Source organism: Oncorhynchus kisutch, linkage group LG3, assembly GCF_002021735.2.
Source record: "Oncorhynchus kisutch isolate 150728-3 linkage group LG3, Okis_V2, whole genome shotgun sequence".
In the NCBI taxonomy this organism is placed as follows: domain Eukaryota; kingdom Metazoa; phylum Chordata; class Actinopteri; order Salmoniformes; family Salmonidae; genus Oncorhynchus; species Oncorhynchus kisutch.
The window spans coordinates 27979719-28002789 of NC_034176.2; the positions used below are offsets into that span (position 1 = coordinate 27979719).

The 23071-nt window shown below is 43.8% G+C and overlaps 1 protein-coding gene and 1 long non-coding RNA gene across 2 annotated transcripts; both read left to right on the plus strand.

The window, feature by feature from the left end:
* Positions 1–1570: 1570 nt before the first annotated feature.
* Positions 1571–2208, plus strand: LOC116361465 (uncharacterized). The gene is made up of 3 exons (XR_004207604.1): positions 1571–1714; positions 1847–1913; positions 2124–2208. It is a non-coding gene; the product is annotated as an uncharacterized LOC116361465 (long non-coding RNA).
* A 15806-nt stretch (positions 2209–18014) lies between these two features.
* On the plus strand, positions 18015–22572 carry LOC116360563 (uncharacterized). The gene is made up of 5 exons (XM_031815368.1): positions 18015–18184; positions 18292–18602; positions 19014–22035; positions 22225–22306; positions 22460–22572. The coding sequence occupies exons 1-5, from the start codon at positions 18173–18175 to the stop codon at positions 22570–22572; spliced, it is 3540 nt and encodes a 1179-aa protein (XP_031671228.1). The 5' UTR covers positions 18015–18172.
* Positions 22573–23071: the final 499 nt, after the last annotated feature.

Genomic DNA, 23071 nt, shown 5'->3' on the forward strand with positions numbered 1-23071 from the left:
CTGATAATTACTCCGGAGGTGCTGACCTGTTGCACCCTCTATAACCACATTATTTTGTTGACTGCTGGTCATCTATGAAGAATGTTTGAACTACAGTACTTGAAGAACGATCTGGCCTTAATGGCCATGTACACTTTATAATCTCCACCTGCACAGCCAGAAGAGGACTAGCCACCCCTCAGAGCCTGGTTCCTATCTAGGTTTCTTCCTAGGTTCCTGTTTTTCTAGAGAGTTTTTCCTAGCCACCGTGCTTCTAAATCTGCATTGCATGCTATTTAAGGTTTTAAGCTGGGTGTCGGAATAAGCATTTTGTGACATCTGCTGGTGTAAAAAGGGCTTTATAAATAAATTGTACTGATTGATTGATGATTGATTGTATGAAATGGAGTAGCATATATCCATCATGTAAAATGAACATTGAGCACTGTCTCCATGGAGTATAGCACTGCAGCCTTAGGCAATGTATATTTACGTGGTGCATAACATTATCTCATATCACATGCATGGCAAGACATGATTGATGTAATTAGATGCTCTGGAGAGATCCCACCCTCCTTCCCCAACACATGTAGAATGCTTAGAAACCACCAGAAACCTGTGAAATAGATCAACAGATGATGTTTTATCTCCTCCCAAGGTCTGTTGGTTTACAGTATCTCAGAATCAGGAACTGTCATATCCCATGTGATATGTCAAAACAAGTTGATGCATGTGTTATCATGTTGCATTGGGTTTGTATTTGTATTTATTGTGGATCCCCTTTAGCTGCAGCAGCTACTCTTCATGGGGTCCAGTAAAATGTAGGCAGTTATACAATTATAAAAACATTCCTATACATTCACAACAGATTTCACAAAATCCATGTTCCGCCAAGAAACGTGTCAGCACTATGCAGCGGACAGTTCCATAGTGATGAAATAGTTCAAGCCCCCTAGAACATAATTGATTTTAAATCATTCTAGGTGCAAGTGGTTATAATTTATTGCATGTCCTAGTTTTGCAGTTTTGCAACCTCAGAATTATAGCTAATGGATGGCAGCGAGTTACGTTTTTGTGTATGGCGATGAATAAGGATGCTTGATAAACCATAAATTAAACGCAAAAACGTGCACTTACAAATATTTTCGTTTGGCAGAACTTTGACAAGCTATGATCTGTTTTCTAATGACATTGACAGTTCATATAGACATTAGACTTAGGCCTAATTGTTACATCAGGTGTGTATGACATCTTTGAAGAATGCCCTGGCTTGAGCCAATCGGTATCGAGTATTCAACAATGCTTTGGCATAATTCACTTCAGTTGTCTGCCGATGGTTCACTGATGTTTTTTCAAAGGAGGTATTAGTATTTCCTCTAAACAGCCTACAACAATAAGCTACACATCATGTCAGATGACAGCAAGGTATGGTTCATTTAGCCTATTTTGAGTTTAGAGGAGAAATTACTAACAATATAGTAGGTCACTACCAAAGCAAAGCAGGTCTCACTGGTTTGATCCATGGACTGAAATCTGACCACTATTGCCGTTTTGTTTAAAATAGGAGCGAATAAGTTGTTTCACAAAGTCACAACCTAGGACTGATATTGACCTCTCATTTATCCACAAGAGCGTGAAATGGGAGGATCCCCCGGATGACCAAAATAAGGTTGTGGGGAATATGAAGGATGAAACAGAGACACATGAGACCAACAAGAACAGGACAGGAGGCAAGGTAAGACATATGCTGTCCTTTACACATGTTCTGCCTACTTAGACATCACTAAATCCTAGCCTTAAAGCATTAGGAGGAGGCGCTACACTGACCTTAGATCTGCTATGAGACCTATAATCTGTTGTCATGTAGGCTAAACGTAAGTCCAGTGGCCGTGCCAAGAAGACTTCCGTGGAGGAGGACAGCAGCATTGGTGCAGGTCCGAGATTACTTCATGTTGGGTGCAGGTTGTGTTCAAATTCATCAGCACTGATCTGAGAAGATAGTATCTATATAGGTGAAAGCAATATAGTGGAGGCCCGCAGAGAGATGTGCTTTTACCTGTCCAGTGCAATCAAATCACTAAAGGTGAAGGAAATTAGGGATCAAGTTCAGATTCAACTTTAGATTTCTCTTTGCGGTTTCCCAGAGTCTTCTCAGACACCCGGGTGTGGTTTCCGGGAAAGGGGATCTATCATTGAGCAGCTGGAGAAGGAGGCTCAGAGGACTCTTATGCCTTCTCTCAAGATTGAGACAAGCTGTGCCCCAATCCTCCTCTCCTTCCTGCATGAAAAATAACGTAAGTCTCTCCACATAAGGTTCTGGTCAAAAGTTGTGCGCTATATAGGGAATGGTGTCATGGAATTGTTTGATTGACAAAAACATTACTCTGTTTGTTGGCCATAGCTCACATTCGAGCAGCTCTCCATGCTGTGTCTGAAGATTGTTAAAGTCGTGACCCAGACAGCCCTCCGCATTCTCCTACCAGCGCTAGCTCGTATCATGGGGGTGAACCTGAGGAGTGGGGCAACTTCCCCAGAATCCCAGTGCTCTCTGACAGGGTCTGAGGATTCCTTAGGCAGTCTGGATGAGAGAGAGAAAAGGCTGCTGACCAGTGAGATGAACTACTGGACTAAGGAGAGGAGGAGGAATGGCAGTGCAGGGTGCCGCCATAAATCCACTCGCAGAACCTCATCACCATGCTGTTCGCCTAAGAGGTATGTTCACAGCAATATTTCAACTTAATAATTGCAAGACCTGACCCATACTTATCATAAATTATTAACTTGGAATTCACACCTTGTAGTTTTAAGTTCTGGTCAGAAATGTTGCCACTGAGTGGGTGGGTCCAGGTGAAAGTCATTTTTAACTGGGTAAGCCATTAAGTCATCTATGAATAAATAGATCAGGTACATGCCTTTCAGAATTAATCATATTCTGATGTCGTACAAACATAAAAATCAGGCAAAAAATCATGTCAGTTGGCTTTAGGCTTCTAGAACTACGGTGGTATGAGAAGTAAACCATCAGTGCTCTAATTTGGTTATCAGGCTCACTAATGAACCAGATTAGATACCAGTTGGTCACATTTGCATGGCATAAGTGGTGATTGTGTGTTTATCTTCAAGGTCCCAGACCTCATTGCAGAGCTTGCCTGCAGCTAGAGAGGCTCCCCTCATGGAGGAGCCTCTAAAGGCTCTTTTTGGGGTAACGGAAGAGAGCCTCCTGATATCCCTGGTTGAGGGTCACTCCAACCCCACCTCCTCCAGCTCCTCCGATTTGAGCTGTGCTATCGTGGGAGAGGTAGTACACCAGCTTAACTCTGGCCTCTCAGTGGCCATTCAGGCCAGCTCCATCAAAGAGACTGGATCCTCTACCAGTGTGGTGGCCAGAAAGATTCAGACCCTCTCTAGCCCCGACTTTCAGTCTAAAGCCCTGAAAGCGGTGAGCACCATCCTTACAAGGAAAGTCAGCAGTTCTTCTGGCATGGCTCCTTCCTCTAGGCCTTCTAGTGCTGCTCCTAGCCTTACTGAAGCTCCCCTGAATACCAGCTGCATAGCCCTGACACCTGTAACCTCCACTGCCACAGTGATTGTTAAGGCATTTGTGGGAGGCATGGAGACGATAGCATCATTTGAAGGCACATGTGAAGCAGTTGATTGGCCAGTTGCTGTAAATGACCACAAAACAGGATCTTCACAGATGATAACCTTCTCTCTAGCCCGCACACTCTACGGCCGTATACGAGCAAAGCTGAGGGACCTTTTAACTCGATCCGCTCGAGAAGAAGGTGTGGCTAAGGATGCTTCTCTTCAGGAGTCTTCAGACACCCTGGAAAAGGCAACTGTTTCAACTGTTGAGGTCCAGTTACCCAGCACCGAACTTAGTAGAGTTCCCAGTGAGAGCCAACCAATACCAGCTCTCTGTCTCTCCAATCTGGATACCAGTACTCAAGAAGTTCTTAGCAGTGTTTTTTCCATCTACAAGTCAGAGTTATCAAAAGTGGAGAGTAAATCCTTGGCCGTTGTCAGTTCATCTGATGAGTCCCTAGAGGCTTGTTGGTTTGTTGATAGTGTCCTATCAAAGCTCGATGACTATACTATTTCCCAGTCACCCTCACCCAATGAAGACTTGAGCGTGAGTACTCAATATTCTCAACTGAGCTCGGAAGAGAGTGTCAGAATCACAGAGTCCTCTCCTAGTCTGATTCAGAGCATTAAGAAGCTCTCTAGCAATGACTTCCAGACTCAGGCAGAAGAGGCAGTGAGTAAAGTGCTGATGAGATCCAGTCATTCCTTTATCACACAGATCAGCCATACTGGTCTTCAGAAAAGTCTGCAGGCTGGCTTATCATCTAGCTCACCATCAGAGATCCATGTCCTTTCAGAATCCATGTCCTCCATGTCCTCTGAGAATACAGCTTCTGGATTAGTGGAAACCTTTGTCAAAGGAATGGCGACTATTTTCCAGAAAAATGAGTCCACTGACACTGTGCTACTGGAAAGAAGTGGGAGAGTTTCGCAGTGCTCCCACGGGGACTCCCAACTGGATGATACTGAATTGAGTGTTAAAATATCAGAGGAGAAGCTTTGGTCAACAGCTAAGACCATCTGCGTCAGTATGAAGAACACACTTAAGGATTTCTTCACAGGGCTGAAGCCACCAGGATCCGAAATGACAGAAAATGCTTCTTCCAAAGAGACCCTTGGGGAAATCCTGGTTGCTATCCAGAGTGAAATCTCAAACTTAGGGCGAATGAAGGATTCCAGGGAGCTCCTTCAGATCAATGATATGGTAGGAACTATGCTGAAGGAGGTTGAGAAAAGTGAGGATGACAGTGAACAAGTCTGCCAAGACATCCCTAGAACCTGTTCATCTTTGTCCACTTCTTTATATGGTCGTAGCTCCTTGTCCAGCTCTTCAAAGAGTCCTAGGTCAGAGTGTGAGTTAGAGATCAACCTCCCTGGCACTCCCATCCCTGACGAAGTGCCTTTTGATCTGACCTGCCCCATTGTCAGGAGCTCCTGCATCGACACCAGGGTCTCTAAAATGCCAGAGATTTCTTCAAGTGACCTAAAGACAAAGATGATGGCACACACAGATGAACCCCTGCATCGTAACAGTCCAATGACTGACAGCAGTCGACCACCGAGTGCTAAAGCCTCTTTTCGATCCTCCACTCCGTCTTTCACCAGCAAGGGAACCTCTTTGGTACCAAAGGAAGATGGGATTGACATTGAAGAGAAGGAGGAGTGTATCCCCAGCAGCTCTGGCCATCTGAGGGAGCTCTTAATCACCCCGGACATCAGCAGTGCCACTGCATTCCCACTGCAGTACTTGATGGACCAGCCAAGATGATGGCATCTGTTTTGTCACCATACTGGTGATAAGGTTGCTATCGGAGATCAGACCCTCAGCCCTAGATGGACCCTCCCAACAGGTAGCAGATCTGACAGAAACATCTCAGCAACTCATCAGACAAGTCCTGTCTGAGTTCTGTGCTGCATCTAGATTCTCCAGGACACAGGCATATTCCCAGAACCTGAACATCCAAAGGGTTTTCAGAGGTGTACATAAAAACCTCATGGAGGAGTTTGGCTCTTATAACACCCTGCAAGCAGCTATTTCCTCCCAGGACCCTGCATTTGACAGAGTCCTGGTAAAGTCCTTGACCCAGCAGCTGGTACAGGGATGCAAGGAGGCGTCAAGACCAGCTTCTGCTGCAACAAACCCATCAGACCAGGCTGAGACAGAGAGGGGGGCTGAGCAGAAAGCAAGAAGGAGCTTCCTTTGCTTTTCAATGACCAAACTCAGGATCAACTTCAAGGTATAGCAGGGAGTTAGCATTTGTTTTTGGTTCCAATTAGGTGCTGATGTTATTGATGTTATTGATATGATAAGACAAATACATGAGATAAATATGTTTTATTAATCACTAAATTGTTGCCTTGGATTCAGAAGTGTTCCATTTATTTATTTATTCTCTGTACCATTTTCTTTACCTTTCTTCTGTTAGCGTTCCAAGAGAGGAAACAAAAAGGACTGCCATTCAGTCCAGGAACAGACTGAGATTCCCTCTACTGATGGACATTGCATAGGTAAGGACTTTAGAGCTCTGCTATAGCTTGTAGTTTTGTTTAGGTGTGTGTTAGAAACATAGGTATGCCTACCAAACTCATAGCACTTTTATTTTTCAACATTACTATACTGCATCTCTCTCTCTCTCTCTCTCTCTTATCCCAGCCATTTCTCTTGTGTTTCTAGCACCAGTTGGAGAGGTTTCTCCCTCCATATCTCAGCCTGTCAAAAAACGATCCTTGATTGTCAGGGTCTTTTCAGCAATGATGAAGCCATTCAGGCGCTTCACCAAGAAGAACCTGTAACCTGTTACGCTGCATGAGGAACTACTTTTGTAACAGCAAGACTTTTGACAAGAGGAATTTCTGCATGTCTACCCTTTCAAAGTATATTTGATCAAATAAATGGCAATGATTTTACAAGAATTTCAAGTGTTTTGGAAGATTAGTAAAACTGAAGCAGCTTTTCTCAGAGAAATGCACTAGTTCCCCCTTGGTTATACATTTATTGTGCAGTTTTTGAGTTGGCAGGACTTGGGGCAGCAGGTAGCCTTGTGGTTAGAGCGTTGGGCCAGTAACTGAAAGGTTGCTAGGTCAGATCCCTGAGCTAACAATGTAAAAATATGACGTTCTGCTCCTGAACAAGGTAGTTAACCCACTGTTCCTAAGCTGTCATTGTAAATAAGAATTTGTTCTGAACTGACTTGTCTAGGAAAATAAATAAAATAACCACAGCTTGACTCTAATACAATAGTTGCTGCATAGACTGTCAGATAACCAGATGTTGTCTATTAATTTAGTTTGATTGGTAAGAGCTTATTAGCAGCAAGGGGAAAACACATAGAGGAGAATTAGCTATCTGCAGCTAGATGTTTTCTATATGTTGAAAATATAAGGTCCAAAAGTTGACAGTGTATGTCAGAGCAAAAACCAAGCCATGAGGTCGAAGGAATTGTCCATAGAGCTCAGAGACATGATTGTGTCAAGACACAGATCTGGGGAAGGGTACCAAAACATTTCTGCAATATTGAAGGTCCCCAAGGACACAGTGGCCTCCATCATTCTTAAACGGAAGAAGTTTGGAACCACCAAGACTCTTCCTAGAGCTGGCCGCCAGGCCAAACTGAGCAATCGGGGGACAAGGGCAGTGCAGTGGAGCAGCAGTGCAGTGGAGTAGCTTCAACAGCCATAGGCCCAGGGATTGCACATCACATCACGCAGTCAGTCAGCAAAGCTAAGGCCAGCTTCTTCAGGCAGAAGTTTGCATCCTGTAGCTCCAACTCCAAAAAGTTCTGGGACACCGTGAAGTCCATGGAGAACAAGAGCACCTCCTCCCAGCTGCCCACTGCACTGAGGCTAGGTAACACGGTCACCACTGATAAATCCATGATTATCGAAAACTTCAATAAGCATTTCTCAACGGCTGGCCATGCCTTCCGCCTGGCTACTTCAACCTCGGCCAACAGTTCCGCCCCCCCCGCAGCTCCTCGCCCAAGCCTCTCCAGGTTCTCCTTTAACCAAATCCAGATAGCAGATGTTCTGAAAGAGCTGCAAAACCTGGACCCGTACAAATCAGCTGGGCTTGACAATCTGGACCCTCTATTTCTGAAACTATCTGCCACCATTGTCGCAACCCCTATTACCAGCCTGTTCACCTCTCTTTCATATCGTCTGAGATCCCCAAGGATTGGAAAGCTGCCGCAGTCATCCCCCTCTTCAAAGGGGGAGACACCCTGGACCCAAACTGTTACAGACCTATATCCATCCTGCCCTGCCTATCTAAGGTCTTCGAAAGCCAAGTCAACAAACAGGTCACTGACCATCTCGAATCCCACCGCACCTTCTCCGCTGTGCAATCTGGTTTCCGAGCCGGTCATGGGTGCACCTCAGCCACACTCAAGGTACTCAACGATATCATAACCGCCATCGATAAAAGACAGTACTGTGCAGCCGTCTTCATCGACCTTGCCAAGGCTTTCGACTCTGTCAATCACCATATTCTTATCGGCAGACTCAGGAGCCTCGGTTTTTCGGATGACTGCCTTGCCTGGTTCACCAATTACTTTGCAGACAGAGTTCAGTGCGTCAAATCGGAGGGCATGCTGTCTGGTCCTCTGGCAGTCTCTATGGGGGTGCCACAGGGTTCAATTCTCGGGCCGACTCTTTTCTCTGTGTATATCAATGATGTTGCTCTTGCTGCGGGCGATTCCCTGATCCACCTCTACGCAGACGACACCATTCTATATACCTTCGGCCCGTCTTTGGACACTGTGCTATCTAACCTCCAAACAAGCTTCAATGCCATACAACACTCCTTCCGTGGCCTCCAACTGCTCTTAAACGCTAGTAAAACCAAATGCATGCTTTTCAACCGGTCGCTGCCTGCACCCGCATGCCCGACTAGCATCACCACCCTGGATGGTTCCGACCTAGAATATGTGGACGTCTATAAGTACCTAGGTGTCTGGCTAGACTGCAAACTCTCCTTCCAGACTCATATCAAACATCTCCAATCGGAAATCAAATCAAGAGTCGGCTTTCTATTCCGCAACAAAGCCTCCTTCACTCACGCCGCCAAGCTTACCCTAGTAAAACTGACTATCCTACCGATCCTCGACTTCGGCGATGTCATCTACAAAATGGCTTCCAACACTCTACTCAGCAAACTGGATGCAGTCTATCACAGTGCCATCCGTTTCGTCACTAAAGCACCTTATACCACCCACCACTGCGACTTGTATGCTCTAGTCGGCTGGCCCTCGCTACATATTCGTCGCCAGACCCACTGGCTCCAGGTCATCTACAAGTCCATGCTAGGTAAAGCTCCGCCTTATCTCAGCTCACTGGTCACGATGGCAACACCCATCCGTAGCACGCGCTCCAGCAGGTGTATCTCACTGATCATCCCTAAAGCCAACACCTCATTTGGCCGCCTTTCGTTCCAGTACTCTGCTGCCTGTGACTGGAACGAATTGCAAAAATCGCTGAAGTTGGAGACTTTTATCTCCCTCACCAACTTCAAACATCAGCTATCTGAGCAGCTAACCGATCGCTGCAGCTGTAAATAGTCTATTGGTAAATAGCCCACCCTTTCTCACCTACCTCATCCCCATACTGTTTTTATTTATTTACTTTTCTGCTCTTTTGCACACCAATATCTCTACCTGTACATGACCATCTGATCATTCATCACTCCAGTGTTAATCTGCAAAATTGTAATTATTTGCCTACCTCCTCATGCCTTTTGCACACATTGTATATAGACTCCCCCTTTGGTTTCTACTGTGTTATTGACTTGTTAATTGTTTACTCCATGTGTAACTCTTTGTTGTCTGCTCACACTGCTATGCTTTATCTTGGCCAGGTCGCAGTTGCAAATGAGAACTTGTTCTCAACTAGCCTACCTGGTTAAATAAAGGTGAAATAAAAAAATAAAAAATAAATGATGCAATGCAGAATACGGCTTCACACAGAACAATCACCAAACCCATCAGATAACACTTAGCACAGCACAGCCAAACATCATGTATCACATGAAGAGGCATGTGTGTTCTCCAGACGTGATACCTTGTCATGGACCTGCTGTTTCGATCTTCGCTCTCTCTCTCCCCCACCTCTCTCTTTCTCTCTCTCTCTCTCGTCGGAGTGCATGCTGGGAGTGCATGCTGGGAGTGAGTCGTCAAGCAGGGGTGATTGTGAGAGCGAATGGAATTTCTTTTTTCACTCTATCGGGTTTTTGTATGTATATATATATATATATTGATTAGTTTAGTTGTTTTAAGGGTATCTTGTTTAAACTATCACTAAGCACGTATAGGGGTGGTGGGATCTTTGAGGTTGGTTTTTCACGAGGGCACAACCAGCGGGTGGGGCTGGTTGCTATGGCCACTCGCGGAAATGGAGAGTTTGAAAAACTTAGTCGGAGGCATGGAGTAAAGATTCCTGCTGCGACAGGGTGTTCAGTGGAAGAATGTAGCTTGGCTGTGGGTGCTATCATTGGGTATGATAGCATCAAATCAGCCTCAAGGATGAATAGCGCTGTAGTGATATTCTTAGATTCAATTGAAAAGGTGAATAAAATAGTTGAGAGGGGTGTTGTGTTGCGGGAGACACAGACGCCGGTATTTCCGCTTATGAATCCTGCGAAGAAAGTCATGCTTTCTAACGTGCCACCATTTGTTAGAGATGAAGTGTTAGAGCGAGAGTTATCGCGCCATGGTCAAATAGTATCTACAATAAAGAAGGTTCTTTTTGGATGCAAATCTCCGTTGTTGAAACATGTCGTGTCTCATAGGAGACAAGTGCATATGATTTAAAAAAAGGAAGGAGATGAACTGAATTTAGCGTTTAGCTTTAAGATTGATGGATTTGATTATGTCTTCTATGCATCTACTGAATCAATGAAATGCTTTGGATGTGGAAGAGAGGGGCATTTGGTGCGTAGTTGTCCCGAAAATGAGCGCGCTGAGCCTGGTAGTAGTTTTAGTGCGAGTGCAACTAACGCACCACCGCGAGGGAATGAACATAATAAGGGTACAGGAGAAGAGAGAAGGTGGGCAGATGTGGTTGGAAAAGCAGGAGAGGAAGGCAGTGTGGATACGGGGGCAATTGTGGTAGATCAGAACAAAGAGGGAGGGGAAACAGTTGGTGAGATTGCGACTGCTGTCGCTGAGGTGGTGTTGGAAAATGAAATTGGAAGTCAAGAGGAGATTGAAATAATGGAAAAGGAAGCGGATGTTTTCAAAATACCGAGGAGTAAAAGGAAGAATTTAAGGGGTGGTGAAGGGTCTAATTCTAAGAGAAAGGTAGAGTTTGATAAATCAATTGAAGATGAACAAGGTGTAGAGATGGTGGAGTATTCTTCTGGGGAGGATAGTGAGAGTGAGTCGTCTGACGCTTCACAACAATATAGTGAGATAGATGGGGTGGAAGGGAGGTATGGGATCGAGAGGATACGTCAATTTTTGAAGTTGACAAAAGGGAAGAAATATATGCAGGATTACAATGTAACTGATTTTTTCCCTGAACGTGAATTGTTTATTGAATCAGCAAAGTTTCTGATGTCAAAAATTACAGGGGGAAGTTTGAAAAGCCCTGAAATTGCTAGACTCAAGAAAGTGGTCACAAGAGTGATAAGTGATGTAAATTCTAAAGAAAATGAAAGAGTTCAGTTGCAGTTTTAACTCTGTAAAGAGATGTGGTGGCTGGATCTTCCTCTGTATATTTTTTTTATCCATGAGCAGTTTTAAGATTTCTTCTTTAAACGTAAATGGGGCAAGAGATGTTATTAAAAGAGCCATGGTGTATGAGTTAATTAGGGGAAAGGGAAGTGACATCATTTTTCTACAAGAAACGCATAGTAATTTGGAAAATGAAGTTATGTGGCAACAGTAGTGGGGGGGGACAGTGGTGTGTAGTCATAAAAACTTAAAAAGTGGGGGTGTGGTTATCTTGTTCTCAAAAGGGTTTTTGCCATTGTCATATGAGGTTGAAGAGGTAGTTGAGGGGAGGTTATTAAAAGTTAGAGCAAGGTATGAAAACATCACTATGTGTCTGATAAATGTATATGCCCCAGTGGTGACAGTTGAGAGGGTATGTTTTTTAGAGACACTATAAAATACCATTGAGAAATGTAACAAAGAAGATTATTTGTTTATTGCTGGGGATTTTAACTGCACAGTTAGTGATTTAGATAGAAATCACCAAGAACCTCAAGAACCAAGAACCTCAACCTCAATAGCCTCAAGGATGTTTTTAAAACGCCTCATTGTAACAAATGAATTGTGTGATATTTGGCGGAGTCAACATGGAGGAACAAGGCAGTACACCTGGGCGCATGTGAGAGAGAACATCATTTCTATGGCCAGGTTAGATAGGTTTTATGTTTTTGAGCATCAATCTCAGGTCTGTAAATCAAGTGTGATAACTCCAGTGGGATTTTCTGATCATTGTTTAATAACAGAGGTGGTGTTCATTAACGATGTAAAACCCAAAAGCGCATACTGGCATTTTAATATAACTTTATTGAGTGATGCTCACTTCAGGAAATGTTTCAGTTTTTTTTGGGAGAGGTGGAGGTCTCAAAAGGCCAGTTTTGTATCCATTCAACAGTGGTGGGATATAGGGAAAATACAGATTCAACAATTTTGTAATCAATACACGAGGAATGTCACCAAAGATATCACCAGATCAATGAAAGCCCTAGAGATTGAAATAGTGGAACTCATGACGTTGGTTGAGACCACAGGAGATCGAGGCCATACTCAGGCCCTCAAGAGGAGAAAAACTGCATTGGCAGACCTGCTGGGTATCAGAGCACAGGGGGCACTGGTGAGAAGTAAATTTCAGGGAATATCTGAAATGGATGCCTCATCCAAATTTTTCTTTGGTTTAGAGAAAAAGAATGGACAAAGAAAAATTATTCATTGTCTCAAATCAGCTGTTGGACAAGAGCTCACTAGCCCTAGTGAAATTAGAAAGAGGGCAGTAGAGTTCTATGCTGAGCTCTACAAGTGTGAGTACAAAGAGGACAAAACAGTGACACAGCAGTTCTTTGATGGGCTCCCAAAGGTGGCTGCAGAAGCTCAGGTTGAGCTTGAGCAACCATTGTCTTTGCAGGATTTATACACTGCATTAAAAGGCATGGAAAATGGAAGGGCACCAGGCATTGATGGGCTTCCCGTTGACTTTTTTAAGTCTTTTTGGGCTATGTTGGGAGAGGATTGGTTAGAAGTAGCTAATGATAGTTTAACCGGAGGGTTACTACCAATAAGCTGCAGAAGGGCTGTCCTCACCCTACTGCCCAAAAAGGGTGACCCGAGGGAGGTGAAGAACTGGAGGCCGGTGGCTTTATTGTGCACTGATTATAAGATATTGTCAAAAGCTTTGTCCAACAGGCTGAGGGAGGTGATGGGGCAAATCATACATACGGATCAGTCCTACTGTGTTCCTGGCAGGCAGATAGGGGATAACATTTCTCTGATTCGTGATTTTTTGGACGTCTCTAGGGCTATTGGGTTGGATGCTGGTCTAATTTCAATTGATCAGGAAAAGGCATTTGACCGAGTTGAACATCAATATTTATGGCACACGTTTGAGGCGTTTGGGTTCAGCTCTGGTTTTATTGCCATGATAAAGGTGATATATGGTGACATTGAAAGTGTATTGAAAGTTAACGGTGGTTTGAGTGCTCCTTTTAAAGTGTGTAGAGGTATTAGGCAGGGATGTTCTATGTCAGGGATGTTATATGCCATTGCTATAGAGCCACTACTAAATAGCATTAGAAGTCGCATTGCAGGGGTGTGCCTTTCAGAGGATGTTCCTCCTATTCGTCTCTCAGCCTATGCTGATGATGTAGTTGTGCTAGTGAAAAATCAAGCGGAGGTGGATAGCTTGGGTCTAATGGTTGATCGTTTTAGGGGAATATCCTCTGCAAAGGTCAATTGGGAAAAGAGTTGTGCGTTACAGATTGGAGAATGGTCTGGAGGGATCATGGCTTTGCCAGGGGGGCTAGAATGGTATAAGGGAGGTTTTAAGTATCTTGGAGTATACCTAGGAGATGAGGGGACTATGGAAAAAAATTGGAGTGGGGTGGTTGAAATGGTGGAAGGGAGGATGAGGAGATGGCGTTGGTTATTATCTCGTATGTCATATAGGGGGCGCACTATTATAGTTAACAATGTGATTGCATCTGCACTGTGGCATCGGTTGTCAGTTTTAGAACCACCATCTGGCCTTCTGGCTAAGATACAGGCAATTATTGTGGATTTCTTTTGGGATAAATATCACTGGGTTCCACAAAGTGTTTTGTATTTGTCAAAAGAAGAGGGGGGACAAGGTCTTGTACATCTTGCTAGTAGGGCTGCTGCTTTCCGGTTTCAGTTTATTCAAAGGTTACTTTATGGACCGGAAAATGTGGTGTGGAGAGGGGTGGCAGGTCTTATATTACAACGGGTTGGAGGATTAGGTTTAAAGAAGGCTTTATTTCTGGTTGATAGTAGCCAGATTTCTAGGGAGGGAGTACCTCCGTTTTACAGAGGACTTCTCAGAGTGTGGAGCATAATGAAGGTGTCCAGATGCATTGGCTGTTGGAGGAACCTCTGGTGTATGGGGCAAGACTGGATTGTACAACTGCAGCTGTTCCACATTTCTCCAAGATTCTGGTGAAGGGGAAAATCATCACCTTAAGACAGTTAATGGCCATGGCTGGGCCCGCCTTAATGGATAGAAGACGGGTGGCAGAACATTTGGGGATGAGGTCGGAAAGGATTGTCGGACAAATGCTGGGGAGCTGTAGGAAGGCTCTGTCAGCGGAAGAATGGGGTATGCTTAGTAGCCACAAGAAGAAGGTACAAGATGAAGACGTCTCATTTCCAAGACTAGGGATTACACCAGGTATCCCAGAGTCAGAAAGAAAGGCGTTATTGCTGGATTTGAGAGGGTTGGAGGAGGTGGGTTTGGATGAGGTGAATGGGAAGGACTTGTATAGGGGGTGTGTCAAGGTGTTGAATAAAGATAAATTGAAAAATAGAAAAGACACTCCATGGAGGGTAAAATTGGGCATTGATGATAGGGTAAAGCCAGCATGGAGGGCACTGTACAAACCACCGTTACAAAAGGGTACTGGTGATATGCAATGGAGGGTTTTACATGGCATCATTGCAGTTAATGCTTTTGTATCTGTTATTAATTCAGATGTTAGAGATGGATGTCCTTTTTGTAATATAAGAGAAACCATTTTTCACTGTTTTATGGAGTGTGAGAGGATAAAACCTCTATTGGAAATGATGGAATCTTTGTTTAAAGCTGTAGGGGAATTTTTCAATAACACTGTTTTTATTTTGGGGTTTCAATATAGTAAACAACAGAAAAGAAAATGTCAAATGTTAAATTTTATTTTGGGACAAGCTAAGATGTCAATTTTTCTGAGTAGAAAACACAAGATAGAAACGGGATATGGGAAGGATGTAAGATGTGTTTTTAAAGGATTAGTGAAAGCAAGAATAAAAGTAGATTTTGAGTTCTTTTCAGCTGTAAAAGATCTCCTATTATTTGAGGAGAAGTGGGCCTACGAAAGAGCGCTTTGTTTTGTAGAGGAGGGGCAATTATTTTTTTCTGATGAAATAAGTTGAATGTATATGTTATGTATGTATTTTTGTTTAGGAATTACATTTGTTGTTTCATTTCTGAAAAGGCAGTGTGTCTTTTTATTTTTATTTTATGTTAACACTTGAGTAAAAAATAAAGGTTTTATAAAAACTCAAAACTCTCTCTCTCTCTCTCTCTACCACACCTGCTGTCTCGACCTCTGACTGTTCGGCTATGAAAAGCCAACTGATAATTACTCCGGAGGTGCTGACCTGTTGCACCCTCTATAACCACATTATTTTGTTGACTGCTGGTCATCTATGAAGAATGTTTGAACTACAGTACTTGAAGAACGATCTGGCCTTAATGGCCATGTACACTTTATAATCTCCACCTGCACAGCCAGAAGAGGACTAGCCACCCCTCAGAGCCTGGTTCCTATCTAGGTTTCTTCCTAGGTTCCTGTTTTTCTAGAGAGTTTTTCCTAGCCACCGTGCTTCTAAATCTGCATTGCATGCTATTTAAGGTTTTAAGCTGGGTGTCGGAATAAGCATTTTGTGACATCTGCTGGTGTAAAAAGGGCTTTATAAATAAATTGTACTGATTGATTGATGATTGATTGTATGAAATGGAGTAGCATATATCCATCATGTAAAATGAACATTGAGCACTGTCTCCATGGAGTATAGCACTGCAGCCTTAGGCAATGTATATTTACGTGGTGCATAACATTATCTCATATCACATGCATGGCAAGACATGATTGATGTAATTAGATGCTCTGGAGAGATCCCACCCTCCTTCCCCAACACATGTAGAATGCTTAGAAACCACCAGAAACCTGTGAAATAGATCAACAGATGATGTTTTATCTCCTCTCAAGGTCTGTTGGTTTACAGTATCTCAGAATCAGGAACTGTCATATCCCATGTGATATGTCAAAACAAGTTGATGCATGTGTTATCATGTTCCACGTCTCGCTAAATTAACCTAGCTACCAGAACAGATGTGGAGAATTTATACTACAGTTTTAAGGGATCTCTCTGAAGGTTTTAGATGATACAATGGTGCTTCGTCCTCTGGATGAAGAACCATACATCTCGGCTTGGTTTCATTGCATTATTATTTGGGGAACGTTGACATGCCATTTGTGTTGACGGATGGATGAAAATAATGTAATTATAGTATCGTTATACATAGGTTAGCAGACAAATCCGCATGAGATACCCATAGAACTGAGCCCTGTTCCATTTCAACACCATGCCGTGGTCTCAGGTGCTGTCCAGACTCGAAACATTTCAGCACCATGGCACGGTCCCCTGACGCCAAGAAACGTGTCAGCACTATGCAGCGGACAGCTCCATAGTGCTGAAATAGTTCAAGCCCCCTAGAACATAATTGATTTTAAATTATTCTAGGTGCAAGTGGTTATAATTTATTGCATGTCCTAGTTTTGCAGTTTTGCAACCTCAGAATTATAGCTAATGGATGGCAGCGAGTTACGTTTTTGTGCATGGCGATGAATAAGGATGCTTGATAAACCATAAATTAAACGCAAAAACGTGCACTTACAAATATTTTCGTTTGGCAGAACTTTGACAAGCTATGATCTGTTTTCTAATGACATTGACAGTTCATATAAACATTAGACTTAGGCCTAATTGTGACATCATGTGTGTATGACATCTTTGAAGAATGCCCTGGCTTGAGCCAATCGGTATCGAGTATTCAACAATGCTTTGGCATAATTCACTTCAGTTGTCTGCCGATGGTTCACTGATGTTTTTTCAAAGGAGGTATTAGTATTTCCTCTAAACAGCCTACAACAATAAGCTACACATCATGTCAGATGACAGCAAGGTATGGTTCATTTAGCCTATTTTGAGTTTAGAGGAGAAATTACTAACAATATAGTAGGTCACTACCAAAGCAATAGGTCTCACTGGTTTGATCCATGGACTGAAATCTGACCACTATTGCCGTTTTGTTTAAAATAGGAGCGAATAAGTTGTTTCACAAAGTCACAACCTAGGACTGATATTGACCTCTCATTTATCCACCAGAGCGTGAAATGGGAGGATCCCCCGGATGACCAAAATAAGGTTGTGGAGAATATGAAGGATGAAACAGAGACACATGAGACCAACAAGAACAGGACAGGAGGCAAGGTAAGACATATGCTGTCCTTTACACATGTTCTGCCTACTTAGACATCACTAAATCCTAGCCTTAAAGCATTAGGAGGAGACGCTACACTGACCTTAGATCTGCTATGAGACCTATAATCTGTTGTCATGTAGGCTAAACGTAAGTCCAGTGGCCGTGCCAAGAAGACTTCCGTGGAGGAGGACAGCAGCATTGGTGCAGGTCCGAGATTACTTCATGTTGGGTGCAGGTTGTGTTCAAATTCATCAGCACTGATCTGAGAAGATAGTATCTATATAGGTGAAAGCAATATAGTGGAGGCCCGCAGAGAAATGTGCTTTTACCTGTCCAGTGCAATCAAATCACTAAAGGTGAAGGAAATTAGGGATCAAGTTCAGATTCAACTTTAGATTTCTCTTTGCGGTTTCCCAGAGTCTTCTCAGACACCCGGGTGTGGTTTCCGGGAAAGGGGATCTATCATTGAGCAGCTGGAGAAGGAGGCTCAGAGGACTCTTATGCCTTCTCTCAAGATTGAGACATGCTGTGCCCCAATCCTCCTCTCCTTCCTGAGGAGTCTAACTAATGAGCAAGTCCCATGTCTTTTTCCAACCTCACATAAAACAACTCTGAATTTATAGTCATAGTGCACCTTCTAACCACAAATGGGATTTTAGACACTACATCTAACATCACTGTAACCACACCCCTAACTCTTCCTGTAAATCAAGAACAAAATGTCACATGTACTTGCTAATAGCTTAATTAAATACACTTTTATTTTCCCTAACATGGCTATCTAGTGACTCCACTAACTCAATACCAGTGTGCAGGTAAAATATGTTTCCTTTCTTTTCTTTTCTCTAGCCAATGGAGAGTGATTCAGCATGGCATGAAAAATAACGTAAGTCTCTCCACATAAGGTTCTGGTCAAAAATGGTGCGCTATATAGGGAATGGTGTCATGGAATTGCTTGATTGACAAAAACATTACTCTGTTTGTTGACCATAGCTCACATTCGAGCAGCTCTCCATGCTGTGTCTGAAGATTGTTAAAGTCGTGACCCAGACAGCCCTCCGCATTCTCCTACCAGCGCTAGCTCGTATCATGGGGGTGAACCTGAGGAGTGGGGCAACCTCCCCAGAATCCCAGTGCTCTCTGACAGGGTCTGAGGATTCCTTAGGCAGTCTGGATGAGAGAGAGAAAAGGCTGCTGACCAGTGAGATGAACTACTGGACTAAGGAGAGGAGGAGGAATGGCAGTGCAGGGTGCCGCCATAAATCCACTCGCAGAACCTCATCACCATGCTGTTCGCCTAAGAGGTATGTTCACAGCAATATTTCAACTTAATAATTGCAAGACCTGACCCATACTTATCATAAATTATTAACTTGGAATTCACACCTTGTAGTTTTAAGTTCTGGTCAGAAATGTTGCCACTGAGTGGGTGGGTCCAGGTGAAAGTCATTTTTAACTGGGTAAGCCATTAAGTCATCTATGAATAAATAGATCAGGTACATGCCTTTCAGAATTAATCATATTCTGATGTCGTACAAACATAAAAATCAGGCAAAAAATCATGTCAGTTGGCTTTAGGCTTCTAGAACTACGGTGGTATGAGAAGTAAACCATCAGTGCTCTAATTTGGTTATCAGGCTCACTAATGAACCAGATTAGATACCAGTTGGTCACATTTGCATGGCATAAGTGGTGATTGTGTGTTTATCTTAAAGGTCCCAGACCTCATTGCAGAGCTTGCCTGCAACTAGAGAGGCTCCCCTCATGGAGGAGCCTCTAAAGGCTCTTTTTGGGGTAACGGAAGAGAGCCTCCTGATATCCCTGGTTGAGGGTCACTCCAACCCCACCTCCTCCAGCTCCTCCGATTTGAGCTGTGCTATCGTGGGAGAGGTAGTACACCAGCTTAACTCTGGCCTCTCAGTGGCCATTCAGGCCAGCTCGGGGAGTTGCCCCCCTATGGACAGTCAGGACATAGCAGCAGGCAAGGAGGTCATTCGGGTAGTCTCGGTGCAGATCCTGGCCGAGCTACAGAGCCAAACGTCTGAGCCAGAGTGGGTAGGGTTTATCGAGCCCCTCATGGACTCTGTGACCGATGATGTGCTGGATGCCATTGTCGGCACAATGGACAAAATGGCACAGGACTTCAACATCCTATTGGATCTGGCCAAGAAGATGACAATCTTGGGGTCTACATTTCTGACCAATCTTCAATGTGACCTTGATGTTGAGTGTCCATCTGGGAAAGAAGGGACCACTCACTTTCTCAAAGAGACTGGATCCTCTACCAGTGTGGTGGCCAGAAAGATTCAGACCCTCTCTAGCCCCGACTTTCAGTCTAAAGCCCTGAAGGCGGTGAACACCATCCTTACAAGGAAAGTCAGCAGCTCTTCTGGCATGGCTCCTTCCTCTAGGCCTTCTAGTGCTGCTCCTAGCCCTACTGAAGCTCCCCTGAATACCAGCTGCATAGCCCTGACACCTGTAACCTCCACTGCCACAGTGATTGTTAAGGCATTTGTGGGAGGCATGGAGACGATAGCATCATTTGAAGGCACATGTGAAGCAGTTGATTGGCCAGTTCCTGTAAATGACCACAAAACAGGATCTTCACAGATGATAACCTTCTCTCTAGCCCGCACACTCTACGGCCGTATACGAGCAAAGCTGAGGGACCTTTTAACTCTATCCGCTCGAGAAGAAGGTGTGGCTAAGGATGCTTCTCTTCAGGAGTCTTCAGACACCCTGGAAAAGTCAACTGTTTCAACTGTTGAGGTCCAGTTACCCAGCACCGAACTTAGTAGAGTTCCCAGTGAGAGCCAACCAATACCAGCTCTCTGTCTCTCCAATCTGGATACCAGTACTCAAGAAGTTCTTAGTAGTGTTTTTTCCATCTACAAGTCAGAGTTATCAAAAGTGGAGAGTAAATCCTTGGCCGTTGTCAGTTCATCTGTTGAGTCCCTAGAGGCTTGTTGGTTTGTTGATAGTGTCCTATCAAAGCTCGATGACTATACTATTTCCCAGTCACCCTCACCCAATGAAGACTTGAGCGTGAGTACTCAATATTCTCAACTGAGCTCGGAAGAGAGTGTCAGAATCACAGAGTCCTCTCCTAGTCTGATTCAGAGCATTAAGAAGCTCTCTAGCAATGACTTCCAGACTCAGGCAGAAGAGGCAGTGAGTAAAGTGCTGATGAGATCCAGTCATTCCTTTATCACACAGATCAGCCATACTGGTCTTCAGAAAAGTCTGCAGGCTGGCTTGTCATCTAGCTCACCATCAGAGATCCATGTCCTTTCAGAATCCATGTCCTCCATGTCCTCTGAGAATACAGCCTCTGGATTAGTGGAAACCTTTGTCAAAGGAATGGCGACTATTTTCCAGAAAAATGAGTCCACTGACACTGTGCTACTGGAAAGAAGTGGGAGAGTTTCGCAGTGCTCCCACGGGGGCTCCCAACTGGATGATACTGAATTGAGTGTTAAAAAATCAGAGGAGAAGCTTTGGTCAACAGCTAAGACCATCTGCGTCAGTATGAAGAACACACTTAAGGATTTCTTCACAGGGCTGAAGCCACCCGGATCCGAAAGGACAGAAAATGCTTCTTCCAAAGAGACCCTTGGGGAAATCCTGGTTGCTATCCAGAGTGAAATCTCAAACTTAGGGCGAATGAAGGATTCCAGGGAGCTCCTTCAGATCAATGATATGGTAGGAACTATGCTGAAGGAGGTTGAGAAAAGTGAGGATGACAGTGAACAAGTCTGCCAAGACATCCCTAGAACCTGTTCATCTTTGTCCACTTCTTTAAATGGTCGTAGTTCCTTGTCCAGCTCTTCAAAGAGTCCTAGGTCAGAGTGTGAGTTAGAGATCAACCTCCCTGGCACTCCCATCCCTGACGAAGTGCCTTTTGATCTGACCTGCCCCATCGTCAGGAGCTCCTGCATCGACACCAGGGTCTCTAAAATGCCAGAGATTTCTTCAAGTGACCTAAAGACAAAGATGATGGCACACACAGATGAACCCCTGCATCGTAACAGTCCAATGACTGACAGCAGTCGACCACCGAGTGCTAAAGCCTCTTTTCGATCCTCCACTCCGTCTTTCACCAGCAAGGGAACCTCTTTGGTACCAAAGGGAGATGGGATTGACATTGAAGAGAAGGAGGAGTGTATCCCCAGCAGCTCTGGCCATCTGAGGGAGCTCTTAATCACCCCGGACATCAGCAGTGCCACTGCATTCCCATTGCAGTACTTGATGGACTCCAGCAAAGATGATGGCATCTGTTTTGTCACCATACTGGTGATAAAGTTGCTATCGGAGATCAGACCCTCAGCCCTAGATGGACCATCCCAACAGGTAGCAGATCTGACAGAAACATCTCAGCAACTCATCAGACAAGTCCTGTCTGAGTTCTGTGCTGCATCTAGATTCTCCAGGACACAGGCATATTCCCAGAACCTGAACATCCAAAGGTTGTTCAGAGGTGTACATAAAAACCTCATGGAGGAGTTTGGCTCTTATAACACCCTGCAAGCAGCTATTTCCTCCCAGGACCCTGCATTTGACAGAGTCCTGGTAAAGTCCTTGACCCAGCAGCTGGTACAGGGATGCAAGGAGGCGTCAAGACCAGCTTCTGCTGCAACAAACCCATCAGACCAGGCTGAGACAGAGAGGGGGGCTGAGCAGAAAGCAAGAAGGAGCTTCCTTTGCTTTTCAATGACCAAACTCAGGATCAACTTCAAGGTATAGCAGGGAGTTAGCATTTGTTTTTGGTTCCAGTTAGGTGCTGATGTTATTGATGTTATTGATATGATAAGACAAATACATGAGATAAATATGTTTTATTAATCACTAAATTGTTGCCTTGGATTCAGAAGTGTTCCATTTATTTATTTATTCTCTGTACCATTTTCTTTACCTTTCTTCTGTTAGCGTTCCAAGAGAGGAAACAAAAAGGACTGCCATTCAGTCCAGGAACAGACTGAGATTCCCTCTGCTGATGGACATAGCATATGTAAGGACTTTTAGTTTTGTTTAGGTGTGTGTTAGAAACATAGGTATGCCTACCAAACTCATAGCACTTTTATTTTTTAACATTACTATACTGCATCTCTCTCTCTCTCTCTCTCTCTTACCCCATCCATTTCTCTTGTGTTTCTATCTCCAGTTGGAGAGGTTTCTCCCTCCATATCTCAGCCTGTCAAAAAACGATCCTTGATTGTCAGGGTCTTTTCAGCAATGATGAAGCCATTCAGGCGCTTCACCAAGAAGAACCTGTAACCTGTTACGCTGCATGAATAACTACTTTTGTAACAGCAAGACTTTTGACAAGAGGAATTTCTGCATGTCTACCCTTTCAAAGTATATTTGATCAAATAAATGGCAATGATTTTACAAGAATTTCAAGTGTTTTGGAAGATTAGTAAAACTGAAGCAGCTTTTCTCAGAGAAATGCACTAGTTCCCCCTTGGTTATACATTTATTGTGCAGTTTTTGAGTTGGCAGGACTTGGGGCAGCAGGTAGCCTTGTGGTTAGAGCGTTGGGCCAGTAACTGAAAGGTTGCTAGGTCAGATCCCTGAGCTAACAATGAAAAAATATGATGTTCTGCTCCTGAACAAGGTATTTAACCCACTGTTCCTAAGCTGTCATTGTAAATAAGAATTTGTTCTGAACTGACTTGTCTAGGAAAATAAATAAATAACCACAGCTTGACTCTAATACAATAGTTGCTGCATAGACTGTCAGATAACCAGATGTTGTCTATTAATTTAGTTTGAT